The sequence below is a fragment of the Aythya marila genome (assembly GCF_965140915.1).
Source record: "Aythya marila genome assembly, chromosome: 11".
Taxonomy (NCBI): Eukaryota; Metazoa; Chordata; class Aves; order Anseriformes; family Anatidae; genus Aythya; species Aythya marila.
The window spans coordinates 4,313,985-4,328,663 of record NC_139052.1 but is presented as its reverse complement, the minus strand read 5'-3'; the positions used below and the strand labels follow the sequence as shown (position 1 = coordinate 4,328,663).

The 14,679-nt window shown below is 39.0% G+C and overlaps 1 protein-coding gene across 1 annotated transcript in view; it reads right to left on the bottom strand.

The window, feature by feature from the left end:
* The window catches only part of LIPC (lipase C, hepatic type), a 53,868-nt gene extending 44,330 nt beyond the window's left edge, over positions 1 to 9,538 (bottom strand). The window contains exons 1-2 of the mRNA XM_082768682.1: positions 9,507 to 9,538; positions 9,176 to 9,301 (exon numbers count right to left, since the gene is read on the bottom strand). Of these exons, the coding sequence (XP_082624808.1) occupies positions 9,176 to 9,257 (82 nt within the window). The 5' untranslated portion in view covers positions 9,258 to 9,301; positions 9,507 to 9,538. The remainder of the gene's footprint in view (positions 1 to 9,175; positions 9,302 to 9,506) is intronic.
* Between the last annotated feature and the right edge of the window lie 5,141 nt (positions 9,539 to 14,679).

Below are 14,679 nucleotides of genomic sequence, written 5' to 3'. Positions count from 1 at the left end.
TAATTAGAGCTAATAATAACTTCAATGACCTGCCTTGGCTTTAAAATGCCTAGCAGAATTTACTCTGTCCTTGAAGGGTAGAGATTTTGTTTCTGTGCACATGGCTAGCTGGGGACGCTCATGTCTTCATGTTTCTGTGTTTAGTGATCACACACAATTAACTAAGCGGGTGCTCACGTGTGGATGAAAGAGAAATGGGTCGTGTTGAGGAAGCAAAGAGGAAGAAAAGGCAAAGAGGTTTCTCAAAAATACTACACCGGAACACCATTATTAGAGGGATTTGTACTGTTAGCTAAATAGCCTTCTTAAAACTAGAAATAATAAGAAAACAATTAGAATAGGATTTGGATTATTCATAGTTAAACCTCTTCTCTCTAGTTTTGGTATATTTTTCATGGTTAGTTTGCTGAATTATATATAAAGAGTTTGAGTGAAATCAAAGCTTTAAATTGAGCAAGTACCCAAAAAGCTCTGAGCTATGAGATTTTTATTTTATCTAACTAATGGGTTGTGGATGGTGCAGAAAACAAATGTATTTTCAAGGAGATTGCCCTAGACCTTTCCAATGTAAATATTATTAACACCAGCCAGAAAAAGAAATTTACTTTCTTTTATGAGCTATTATTGGAATGACAAATTAGGCTTGTTTTCTGATTTTTCTTTCTTTTCCTGAAGGAAAACTTAAAATAGAAGAAGGGCTCCATGATGAGGGTCTTTAGTTCCTGATTAGACAGTTGGTTTCAGTGCTGCCAGAGCAACCCTAAGCAGATCCCCATCCTGCTGCCACCCACTCACTCCTGACCTCCTGTGTGTCCCATCATTGTCCCCACAGAGCTGTTTGCTTAGTTGCACTGTGAACAAAATCAGGGAACTAATCCGGCTAAAACGTAGGATAACCATAGAAAAATAGGATAGTTTTTCACCTGGATCAGTTTCCAGGCCGTTTTGCTGCAAGCAGCTGTACTGGCACAATGGAGAGGCTTATGAATTAACTGCAACCAGTGGCCTGAGGCAAGGGTTGATAAGTTGTTAATGTCGCTAAATGCATAATGAACTACAGCCCTTCCCTTTGACTTTGAAAGGTGCTGAAGATTCATCTGCCATCTCTGAACACAGGTTACATAAAAAACACAAAATCAAGTATCTGAGGCTTTGGGTTTCTTTAGAGGTGGACAGTTTTGGAATGACAGCCCTTCTTCACTATTTATATATATTGATTAGTTTAGTATATTTGTTAAGTTCTTAATGTGGCATAACTGATATCCTTAGCCACATTTTGATTTTACTGTTGAAGGGCATTCCAAGACCCAAGACTCATTTGTTCAGATCTTTCTGGAGTTGGTCCAGAATGACTAAAGAGGTATCAGAAGCAATGACCTGCTGGGGCTGCAGAGCACTAAATGCTAATCTGATGCATACGACGTGAGAAGACCTCCCGAGTAGCCTGTCCCTGAGCAGCGTTACCCCCAGATGTCTGAGAATTCTTGTTCCTTTCTTCGCATCAGGATTATTATATTCAGAGTATCCGAAGCTGGAAAAGTTTTCTAATTTCAGCCAGTTTAAGAAGAAACATTGATCCTTCACAGATCAAAAGTAACCAGTAGCTTCAATAGTTCTGGTAGGGCCATAAATATCAGCTATTTGATGGTATTCAGAAAAGTAACATTTCCTTTAAGTGAATAACTAGATATATCTTAAGGCTACGCATATTCCTCAGCAGAATTCATTCACTTGCACTTCTTAATGTTATGTTAAAGTGAATGTGTTTTCTTCTCTGGTTTTTGTGTTTGTTTGTTTGTTTTCTTTTGTTAACTGATACATACAGTCTTCATAAACTGGACTAGAAAGATAGAAAAGGACACAGAATCACAAGAGAAAAAGCAAACAAATCCAAAGTGCAAATCCTATGGATTTACTAAAATTGCAGAACTAGGTTTGGAAGAATGGCGGTGCAAAGATTTCTCTTGGATGGTACGATCTGGCGTACTCTGTTTTGTTTTGTTTTCCTCTCTGTGTAGCTGAAGCTGCAGTAATTGTATTCATTTCTGCTACCGACAATTGCAGATGTCAAGGTCTCTATCCTCAGCAAATTGAGTGAAAGAATTGCCGGTATAATATCATTCCAAATATTTGGTTTATGTTGAATAAAAAATGCCAAAACAACAATTCCCCCTTAAAACAAGATCAAAATTTCTCCTGTGTTTCTCCTTCTTCCCCTTGCCACTTTGCCAGCCCCTGAATGCACTGGCGCAGTCATCTAAAGTTAAAAGTGTAAGTGGCATAAATGTGAAAATTAACAATTCTACGTCACCACAACACAGAAAATAATCAACTAGAAATAGAGCTAACCAAAATACTACCCTCTTACATCATAACAAGTGCTCATTAACATGTGGTTTGGTTTTGTGTTTTTTTGTGTGTTTTTTTAATTTTTTATTTTTTTTCCCCAAAAGTCTGTAAAATGTAATTATTAGTATTTTTATAAGGTCACATGAAATTCCAAATGAAGATTTGCAAAAACAGCGTTAATGGATGTCCATCAACACCCCTTACTGACTCATTGTGGCTGAAAGGGATAATAGTGGCACTTGAAATACTGAATAAAATCCTTCAGTTGGATACTACAGATTATTTTCAGACTGAGCTACATAAAGTAAAGCTACAGGTGGTAGAATATACACAAGATTTTAAAATGAAAAATTTAATCTCAGTAGTGTTTCTCTATGTTTGTTTATAAAGTTGTATAAAAACGTGGGGTAGTATGGCACAGTAGCAGAATGTTATTGGAGTTTGTCAATTCCAGAGGCAAAGCGAAATCAAACATACGAGTATATTCTTCTTTTTGTCCTTGGACCTGCTCTGTCATCATTTTGCCCACTGGTCAGTACTTTCTCATGTAAGTAGTCTCCATCAGTTTCACTTACTGGGTGAAGTAATATGCAAAATTAGAAAAATGATGTTTGGATCAAATAGAAGAAGTTTTGAGGGTTTCTCTGATAAAAAATGCTGTTTCAGACAGGGCATGCTGGCTTTATTCCAGAGTGCTACGTGTAATAAAATACTTTCTTTACTCATACTCCGTATATCTGGATTTCGGTTTTGTGCCTTCCTTTCAGTTATTTTCCTGGTAACTCTTTGTTGCACTTGGAGCAACACCATGAAGTCTGGAGGCCATATAGGAGCCTAAATATAAACATTACTTTTGATAAAAGAGAGGTTCAAATGGAATTTATTGGACAGAGCATGAGTGTGTACAAGCATGCAGTCCTGTGCAGCTAATGCTTCCTGACAATATCAGCAATTGTAAAAAAATAAAAAAAATTAAAAAAAAAAAAAAAAAGTAGCTAACGAGAATGATGTGGTAGTATTATAACTGTTTTTATTTTTATTTCTAGAAGAATGGCTACTGAGCATGAACATGGTAATTTTTTTACTTGGAACAGAATTTTTTAGAACAAATTTTAATTCATGTTTGGCCTGTTGCCAAAGCAGCAAACTTTATCACCCAGTATTGGCATGTGCAGATAGATGGCCCCTTCTGTCTCTTTTGCCAGTTATTGCTTATGTTGCCAGGAAATCTTAATCATGCTGCTTGGAAGTGGCTGCTGGCCTATCCACCTGCTGCCAAGCTATTCCACCCTGTGAGTCCGACTTAGCTCCAGTGAAGTCTCTTAACTCTAGGTAACATACAGGAAAAACAGTCACTGTGCTAAGGCCACCCTGGGTTACCATATGGTCTTAAGAACAACACCAGCAGTCATGTACTGTTGTTGATGCAACCCTATTACTAGCCCTGAAGCTCCACGTGGATTAGGCATAACCAAGTTTTCAAAATGAAACGTGCAGTAGAGACCTGGAGTGTACAACAAAATAAGGAAATAAAAAATGTTTTCTTTAATAATGAATGTTTTATTGGCTTGTTTTCTGATAAAACTACATATAAGTGCATATATAGAATTGTAACCTTCTCTAACTTGACAGAGAAAGGAAGAAACTGACTTAGACAATTAAATTGCACTGCCACATTATCACGAAATTATTTTTACAGACAAGTTTCTCAAGTGTCTTAGGAGTTCAGCCACTATTCATACAGGAGTATTCAGAAGAATGTAATGCCAAAGTCAAGTGAATTACAGACCTGTGGTGAATGTAAGCTCCTCATTAAGATGTTCAGTCACTTGCATTAGTAGAAATATTGAAACTTGTTTTATGCATGGATAGTTCCTTTGTTGATCTAGTTTCTATGATTGCATCTTTTCATGGGCAAAAGCAAAGGGTCTTTAATTAGTTAGACTACAGTTATAGTTTGGACCCTGTGGTGGAAATGTATTGCTGAAATTATATTTGTAAATTTGTATAGCTATAAAAACATATTTGTAGATAAGAGCCTGAAAGGCAGAATAACTGTTTTAGGTTATAGAAACTTTGGTAGAATTCCGAGACTCCTGAGAACACTGCAAATGCCGTGTCCACAGCTAGCATTTCTGAAATACAGCCACTCAGAAAATGGCAGCAAAGGATTTTGTAGCACTTTTTCTAATAATAGCATAAGACAGATCATTACTGTAACTGGTTAGTACCCTAACATTGGGACTTTCAACTTCCAGAAGGAAAGCAGCCTGAATTCTTGGACCAATATTTCTGTATGCGATAAAATGTAGTTCCTGAATCCATGCTTAAATAATCTAGATAGAAGTGACTGGTCAAGGTCATTGGTGATGCACAAACTCTGTTGAAGTAAATTAGAAATATTACTGGTTTTTAGTCTTGTTTCTATAGGCGGTAATCATGGAGTATTCAAGCATGTGAAGAGAGAATCAATCTCTTTAGCGCTTTTTGGATGTTTGAGCCAATTTAAATCCAATTTTATGTAGAGAAAGAGGTCTCAAATATTCAGTTTCTACTTGTTTTCTCAAAATCAACAGCTGGATAGAGAAGAGACCCTTGTAGCAACACATTTGCTATTGCATTGACTTGGGATTCAGATATCCATGGAGTGCTAGCACCTTGATTACCCATGAAGCTTTCCTGTGACCTTGTACTCTGGCTGTTATTTGGAGACAACCAACTGCTCATCAGACAGGGAGACCCAGAGAGGACTGGCTTATGCTCGAGTTCAACTCATGCAGACATTGTGAGTGCAATTAGCTCAAAACATTTTGACCCTGGAATCTGATCTTGTTTAGCACCAGTACCAAACACAGGAGAACACCAGCTGCCCACGTGGTGCGGGGAGCAGCCCTGGGCCAGTTACTAGCTAGGTCGTGGACACAAGCACACCCCTGAAACAGTCACAGCATGGATCCAGAGCAAGCCAAAAAAAAGTAGGTAGCAGACATGAGAAGCAGGTGACAGTAGGGCACGGTTTGGGAGGGAGACCGTGGGGGTGGGTTGCAGACTGAGGAGGGTCCTAGTAAGGGCTGTGATGCTATGTGATGGAGACTCTGTGTTGGGGCCTGCGGGTACCACGGGAGTGTCGTGGGGTGATTCAGGAATATGGATGTGCTGTAGAAATGTAGAGAAGGAACTGAGAACATTGGGATAGGAATGTCATGGAAACACGAGATGAGGACATGAGTTTAGGGTACATAGGATCGACATGACTGGAATTAAGATAATTATTTGATCTGTTGGTCATGAAAGTGCTCATCTTGAATTGAGCCGTCCATCAAACCGTTGTCTGTAGGTACTGCACACTTAATTTGTCTGCGTGAGGAGGGAGGAAGACCAAGCCTGTTCCAGTTGAGTGAAATTATTTCATTGAATATGCTTCAAGGAAATAATTATTTCTCTATGTTTTCAGTAGAAAACTGAAAGACCTGTAAGACAGTGAAAGTGATAATCACCTTCAATGTTAAAGGTTACCATCTCATCGTCTTAGCAGACTTTAGATCTCTCTCTCTCTGCAGCTTAACTAGCTTTTTAATCTTCTCTCAGTCTCTTATATTGCCAGTATTTTTTAAGCTTCATGTAAAAATTATCATCTTGGGAGTTTTTCAGATGTGATATAGAATACTCCAAGTACACAGCACTTTATTGAGGACTTTTTTGTAGCCTTTGGAGAATTTGATATCCCTAGCACACGTTTTATGTCTCTAACTATAATATGATTGGAAAATAAAGAAAAAGTAACAGCTATTCCAGTTTCAGCATAATCCATTTCCATGGTCTACATGTATGTTATAAACCTAAAGATGTTACCTTCACTTCTGGATGTCAAAGTCCAGCCGAGCTGCCAGCTGTGACTCTCTCAAGCAAAAAGCAGCAACTTAGCAATAGGCATTTCTGTGTCAGCTACTGAATTCTTCTAGTCCATAGGAAGAACTGGAATATGTTTATACCTAGTGACTTAATTTTTAGGAGAAGAATCAAAGTAAATGAGAGCTTATGTTAAAATATATTTTGCGTACTTCTAGAAAGAATCATTGTGGCTCAAATTCAGGGATATTATTTGTAGGTGGTTATTTGTAGTCTTTTATGGGATTCTACGTTTAGATAATGAACGTATGCCAAAAATTTGAAACTTTTTTTTCCTGCTATGTAAATATACAAGAAAACCATGGCATTTCTAAAGCATTCTGTGGGTTTTTAATAATAACCTTCGTGTGTGTTTTAAATATGATGTTATGTATGCCTGGTAACCCAGTCCATCTTGTTCTACATAATTATAAAATAAAACCCTATAATATATGTTTATATGTCTAAACATAACTCACTTAGTCTGAAGAGAAAGATTTGCATATGCCTACATACAGTTTTAGCTGCTGCAGTCTAATTCATATAAATTCTCTTTTGTAACATAATTTCTTTCACTGTGTAGGTGGATAGACTGATATGGAGAAAACTGAAGCAGAGTTGTTTATTTTCCAGGTACAAATAAATGAGAAGAACTTGACACACCGTTTGTGCTTTCAGAGGATGGTTCCCTTGTAGGCAATTGCTTGTGCTAAAATTACATAGCAGGCTCGGCTTTGAGAAGGCCTTGTAGCTCCTTATAGTTACACCGTTCATTGCTGCAGTTCTTGCTAAAGCAGGAACGAGCAAGCTCCGAGGTAGAAGGGGTATTTAGGTACAGCATGTACTATGTTCACAGAAAGCTGCCTTCAAAGTGTTAAAAGGCCTCCCAGCGGGGCTAAAAACTTCTCAGCCCTTCCTCAGTGAGGATTAATGCTGTATTGCCATTTGTATCAGCCACTGTGGCAAACAGCCTCACTGAGGAGCGCACTGAGGAAGAAGGCTCCTCCAGGTCTTGCCACCACCGCAGCACTGGTTTGGTCGGAGAGCGAGCTGAGCTGTGCTCACGGATCGGTTGGTAACAGAAACGAGGCAAAGCTTTGAGAACAGAGCGTCACGTTATCTTTGGCACAAAGCTGCTGTGGCCAAGGTTGGATTGGGGAAGGACAACAAGGGAGTACCAGTTGCAGAAATACACATTAGTGTATAGCTGGAGTTAGAGTTGTGCTGCTTCACAACTTCGAGGAGCCCGAGTTCAGTGTAATGGAATATCAGGGCTTTAACCTTGGAGCTACTCTCTGTAGCAAAGCTACTCAAGCTTTGGATAGTCTCTAGAAGAAAAAACAGCAGACTTTTTTTTCCCCCCTCTCCTTTAAGTTTTCCAAATGCACCTGAACTGCTTCTTAAACCACAGTCTCTTGTCCCAACATGCTGTGAGCTAGGTGTATCTGCTAGCGCTACGTTGGCATGTGCCCTGTCTTTTGCAGCCCACAAGCAGGGGTTTAAGCTGCAGAAGTGATGAGCAAACAAGTGAAGTCCATTGACACGGGAGTACTAGGTCATGAGGGAAAAGGGGATGGAGAGAGTCAGGTGACTGACCTTGCTATAAGAGGTGCCACAGATAGTGATGGCAGGAGAACGTGAGCTGGCATAAGATGAGACTGCGGCTGGAAAAGAACAGGGGGGCAGCCTCTGCCCTGTGTTTGTGTCTAAGGTGAACTAAACTTGGAGTCTGAAACGGCCTTGGCAAAGCTGGGACAGTTGAGGCCGTGAAAAGCCTCAAAGTAAAGTTCTGATTTTGGGTTCTCCTGAAACTATAGAACCTGTTGAAAGTTTATAAATAGCTTGCTGAGATTTAGCAACTTAAAAGGATGCGCAGGCCTTGCTGCCTGCTAAGCCAAGCTGTTACAACATTAATTGAAATTTATAGTTCTCGTTGCGTTTTACCTCAAGATTTTATATTGTTCAAAATGAAACACAAGGTGAAGTTTAATGTGCAGAATCAAAGAAAGGTGGCCTGCGCCTATTACGCATAAAGCATTTTTATAGTAAATTCCTTGTAAAACCAGCAATATGAATTAACATAAGCGCCAAACACAGCTACTGAAAGAGGCCATACTTCTGTGAATGTGCTTATCTTGCTTTACTTCCAGCTAAGGCAAAATTTACATTTATCCCCTCCAGACTTAGAGTATTAGAAATGCAGTCAGATAAGGAGGAAAACTAATGTTCCCTATGTACGGCTTAGCCACGAGGGCAAAAATGAAATTGACTTTGTCAGTCGCATTGGAGGTTTAAGAAATGCAGTTTTGTGATGCACCGTCATACTCCAACAGTCACACGAATACAGACTTAATGTGCAGTGTCACAAATGCAGGGAAAATGGTTGTGTCCCCATGTAAATGATAAAGATCCTCCACAGTACTTCTCTCCCAGAGCACGCTGCAGAGTTATCTCTTTCACCCAACGATATTCATCACACTTGGGGTGAAAGGCAACCCGCGCTAGGCAATTCAGAAAATGAAAGCTTCAACACTGTCAGATAGCTAGAAATTTTTGTTCTTAGTAGGAGACTGAAAAGAATACTTCCACCCCAAGAAGATTGGAACTGCTACCAGTTCAGTGTGTGTGTTCAAACTAATACATTTTTAATTTAGCCTTCAGTGGATGTTTTGTTAAAGGTCAGACTACCTTAAGCCCATAGTCTCCAAATGTATAGATTTCCACTGAGAAATGTTTTCTTTGCAAATAACTACATTTTCCAATAACCACAGTTATAAATATCGTATTTTAAGGGAACATAACACTCAAACAAGCAAACAAACAAAAAAACCACAAGCCCCAGTATACTGATTGCCAGACATTCAATACTACTTAGTTTTTTATAACATTAACATTTCAAAAAAGTGTATCATAGTTATCTTTTTGATAGGATATTTACCTTTTTTCTTTCCTCCATATGTATCTGCTGGGGTGATGATACAAGAAAGCAACAAAAAAGAGAGAAGTTGCAAACTTTTCATTTCTTCTTTCTCTGAATGGGATTTGGGAAATTCACTGCTAAATTCTGCCAAGAGATGGGAAGAAAGGACAGAATTATCAACGCTTTGCAAGAATCCCTTTGCCCATTAATCATTAACCTTGAAATCTCCTGTTCACTGCTCCAATCTTTCCTTTTATGGAAAAGAAAACAAAATTTGCCTATTTCCAGCCTCTTCCTCTTTGTTTTATGCCATTTGCAGTGGAAATAATGTGGAACTGGATCTTCTTACCTTGCTCAACAGTGTTCAGCTTTGAACAGAGCAGACTTGAGGGTGTTTGTGCTCAGAAATCCTCCTAAAGACCACAGGGAGCTAACTCAAACTTGGTTGGTCAGCAGCTCAGTCTGAACACATTGCAAAATAGCCATGAGAGCTGAAGGTTAATCTAAATATTTCATTAACGTAGACAAATCCCAGTATGGGAAATAAATCTAAAATTCTCTGTTTTAGAAGTGCTTCCCTATTGGTGGTAAAGTTAGTACCAGATTTTGGATAATTGCAAAATGTTTCAAATTAAGTGAACAAATTTTAATCACATGAAAAAGTGATTAGTGGAGCACAATTAGCCACCATCTCTCTCCACTGCCAGTTGAACAATCATGTGCAAGTGTGTGTAATAACTCTAGGAGTTTCAGAGAAACGGTGCCTACGGATACAGAATATATTATGCTGGAAATCAAAGCAGAATTTAAATAAAGCAGTGTCTTTAAATGCCACAGGGACCAGGTGTGAAATGCAACGTGGGATGGGGAAAAAATTCTCTCAGATAGTCAGCAAGTGTTACTGTGAAGTGGCACCCCATGTGAGCAGGACAAAATGCTCTCCTGAGGGCCCAGTCAGCGTCAGACTGGAGCATCCCAGTATCCCCAGGTAGGTCGGGGTTCCTGGGACATACCCACACTCATTTTAAACCAATGACCTGCCGATAATGATGTAGCTGTGGCAGCACAGGCCTTAGTAGAGATTGGAAATCAACCTGCATCTCCACTACTTGTTGAGTTACCAGCCCACAGGGGTTAACATTGCCAGCGTCCGCTGCTACCTGCATACCTTTGCTAGTATATAATTAGCCAGAGAGGTCTATACCATACCTCGCTGCCATGCTTTACAGCATTGCAAAATTCTCCTCAGAAAGAGACCTCTGACACAGTAAATTTTCTCATAGGTTCTGAAATTGTTCTCTCTGCCAAAAATGTTGTTTTCTAAATACAGTGATACAAAGTTAAGAAAAACTTTTTTTCAGACCTTTCTAACCTCCTGAAAGTTAAAGTGCCTCAGAAAAATAAAGGCTGAGGAATAGAAATCTCTGTTGTTAGGCTGCCTGATCCAGAGCACTTTGTTTACATGCGTTTGAAAGAGTTTTGCTAGGGCTCTGTTTTAATCTTTTATAAGTACTCCTCTTACAAACAGGAATAGGTCATTCAGTTTGTTCTTTCTTGATGTCACTGGAGGTCTAAATATATTCTTTCCTAAATAAGGCATTTGCTTTTAAGCTAGGTTCTTGCCATATGGATGGTGGAAGTGCAGCTGTTTCTTTGGCACTACGTTCCTGAAGCTGTCATGGAAATGGAGTTTTGCAGGCTGCGTGTGTGTGTGTGTTGGGGTTCAGGGCTGCCCAGCCCCGAGGTTTTTCTCTATGGAAACCTACATCCTCTTTCCTGCAGACCTTCTTGAATGTACCAACATCAGCAGAACTAGGGAGAGTCTCTAGAAGAGGTATTTCAGGAGAGCTAACAAGCAATCGTTGTGAGAGAACAAGCAATCATAGGTTCTTAGGGAAGACGAAAGGCCTGGGAAAATGCCTCCAACCTGGAGCTGGAACAAGGAATTGCCATTGGTCTTGGAAAGAGACCCCTTTTGATTTGGATTTGGGAGAGAAGGGGAAGAGATGTTCTGGATGCCATTGGGGAATCTGTGACAAGAATTTAGGCTGTGATGTTGGACGGGAAATGTGTATTTCAGTAAAGTTAGCATTGGTGGAAATTACTGGTATGATTTAGTACAGCCTTGCAGTGAACCACAGGAATCAAGAAAGTAGGGGAGTACCGAGGGGAGAAAGCTTAGGAGCTCATTTTTTCTGCAGACAAGAATTGTTCAGGAACAGGCTGATAGATGTGTCAGGTACTGACCAAACTGCTGGATCTTTGTGGGGAGCTTGCCTGGGAAGAGACTGTTGGGATCAGTTCTTGGATTTACTTCTCGTTACAGCTCCCATCTGAGAAACCAAAATGACACTACAAGCTTCATCAGGTGGTGGTTGGACTTCTTGATCTTGAAGATTTTTTCCAACCTAGATGATCTAAGATTGCTTAAAGTGGTAAGAGGAAAACTGGGACAAGGAGGAGTCACAAAAGGAGGGGGTACCAGGAACCTGCCTTCCCCCTGCTATCTGCAGCGCTTCATTTGGCAATCCTACGTCAGCTGTTGCTAGTATTAATTTATCGCTTCAGGTTCGACAGAATATCAGCTATAACAATAAGACAGCTAGGCAGTGCTGCAGGAATATTGTACAGTATTTGAATGAGAGATTCCACGATGTATATTCAAGTTGAGTTTATGTAGCACAAAATTGCATGCTATGGCACATTAATCCACAGAGAGCAGATGTGATTATGTTCTGGAGGAAGGAGCTGCTCACAATGGCCTCTATAGTGCTGTTACACTGGGTGCTTTCCTAGTGCTTGTTTCTTTTCCCTAGGTCTATTCTCTATTTGATTTGCATGAGTAGTTCCAATTATTATCTACTCATAAAGAAAGGAATACATCCCCTGCAATGTAATGACCATTAGAGGTAGAAGATTCCTGATAAATAATTTTTCAGTGAATCCAAATATTGAAATCGTAACCTTCACCAACTTCGACATGTTTATATGGTCACTTGAGGAAGGTACCTACTTTGCCTGAGCTGCTGTCCCTCCTCTTGGTTAATGGTTATGTTTGTATAGTATATATAATATTCTACACATATACATGTATAACCTAAGCTGGTTTTAGGAATTAGTTCCCAATATAAAAAGTACATGTATATATAGAAACTATAAAGAAAGATGGAAGAGTGATGTAGAAAAAGACACTGTGAACATGCAAGGTAGGCTGTGTACTAACCTGTCCTAAGAGTGAGGGGAAGATTTATTCCTTTGAGTGGGCACGTTTGTTGCCAGCGCTCTGGGTAAGGCAGTGGCATATTCTTGTATTTGCAAAAATCTTGTTTCTTAAAAACAGTCTGAAATTAAATTCCTAAATTTAAGGTTTAAATATGTTAACCATAAAATGTAAAGGATCCATTTAAGAACAAATGTTATTCTTCTACCAAATTAGTAGATTTGATCTCTTTTTTTTCTGTAACACCCAGCGTTTGCACATTACTTCATTTCCCATGGTGAAGTCACTCATACCTACTGTGGTGTTCTGGATTTTTATTTTTATTTTTTTTAATACTAACTTCAAAAACAGATCATCTAAAGTGTTCTTCTTTTCGACATGTTTCTTCTGTGGAACTGATAAAACATATTTTGTGTCGCGTGGACGCAAATGCTTGTCTACTTTACATGAAATAGAACCTTTTCTTAAACACACAGCTTCCAAAAATAAACTGCAAGCTTACGTTACTGTGTTTGTATCTGGTTTGCATATATATTGTAAAAGGGCTTGATAACCTTCTCTCTTCTGCTAGAGATGCTGCTTGTACAACATATACCCAGGAGGTATGCTCTTAATCAGAATCCCCATCTGCTTCTTGGCTCCTCTTCCAATTATAGTCAGACATCTTGCACTTATTCACATCTATAATAAAATTGATGGTTTCACTATTGAGAAGCAGCACGTGACTAATGGTGCATTGTACCAGGCAAGCTTTCTTCTTAAATATATGTTCTTAATCCAATTAAATAAAGGAACACAGAGCAGAAGTTTGACAGACATACAATCTTTTTTTCCTTTTTTTTTTTTTCCTGAGACCAAACTGTTCATCAGGACGGCTTTCAATCACCTGAGGACCAATAACATTGTAGTACAAGATGTTCTTTCAGGTTTAGAAGAGATTTTATGGGCCAGAACTTCAGCTGGCATAAATTGGCTTCTGTGAAGCTATAACGGTTTTCACAAGTTCAGGATCCACCCTCTGTTCCTATAATTACCCATGGACATCTGAAAAAAGATTCATGTGCATGGTTATACTAATCTATCTGAGGTTATAGAGCAGGAAGATTTTTATGTGGTTGAATTTTTAATGCAATTTTTAAATCCAGAATTTATTCTGCCAGTTTCATCATTCCTAAGATTTTTTAATATCAAATAACTCTGAAGAGACATTTTTAGATGGAGTTCCGTGTGGATTCATGGCCTGTGTCAAAAGTACAACAGTTTCTGCACATCTGAAACTTCCTTTCCAGCAATACCTATTGAGCAATCAAGACTTTTCAGTACTAAATTCACAATTAAATATTGATAAGCTAATCTTGATTTCTGATATGAAAGAAAAGTACTCGTTTTCATAAAGAAAGCCCTGTGAAATAAGGATTTCTTTCATGAGATGGATTCCATACTCTGTAGCCCCTGATAAAGTAGTTTTCTTCCAGGACTCGTCAGCCAGAATATTGTCTGACTTTCCCTGATAGCACAGTTGGGACTAACAATTATGTTCATGCATTTTTCAATTTTCTTGCAAGTTTAATACATTCTATGTAAGTGTGTCTTTTCATAATTTTTGAAATATGCTCCACTGAATACCTTGTATTAGAAATAGCTGTAAACAGAGAACCAAACTGCATCTGCCAAGCAAAAAGAGAATTGTGGGGTAAATGGGTCATGTGCTCCTACTTTCAACTAAAGGAAAAAAAGTGTATTTCCTTCCTTGTTGGTATAGTACTTTTTGTAACAATGCATGGCTTGTTTAGTTGCCTTAGAGGAATGCTATTTCTTGGCTTATGTGGCCGCCTTTCTCCCTCATGGCTACACCGTCCACTTGCATGTCTGAAAAGCTTCACAAATCAGCAGAACACAGATTAGATGAACAAAGGGGACAACAACTCCCAATAAATGTGGGCTGCCCACACTTCTGTGTTATGCGTGGAATATTCTGCGTCCACTCCTGCCTTAAAACAGGTAAGGAGCTGAACGACTCCCTGACTTTGTAAGTAGTTCTTCTCTTCACAAATACTGGGCTAAATTTCTGCATGGTTATACATTACCAGAAAGGGTTGTCCAGCCAAGCTGCAAAATGTTTCTCCAGCTGCATTCAATCTAATTAGGGAATTCACTGCTGTCAGTTCCCTATCTCAGAGATGATTGTGTGGCCTCTAAAATTCTGTATTGAATTTGTTATTGTTAAAGCAAAATTTTCATAGAGCTGTGACCTCTAACATGTAGGAAAGCTTCCATGATTCAGCACTGCAGGGTCATGCTG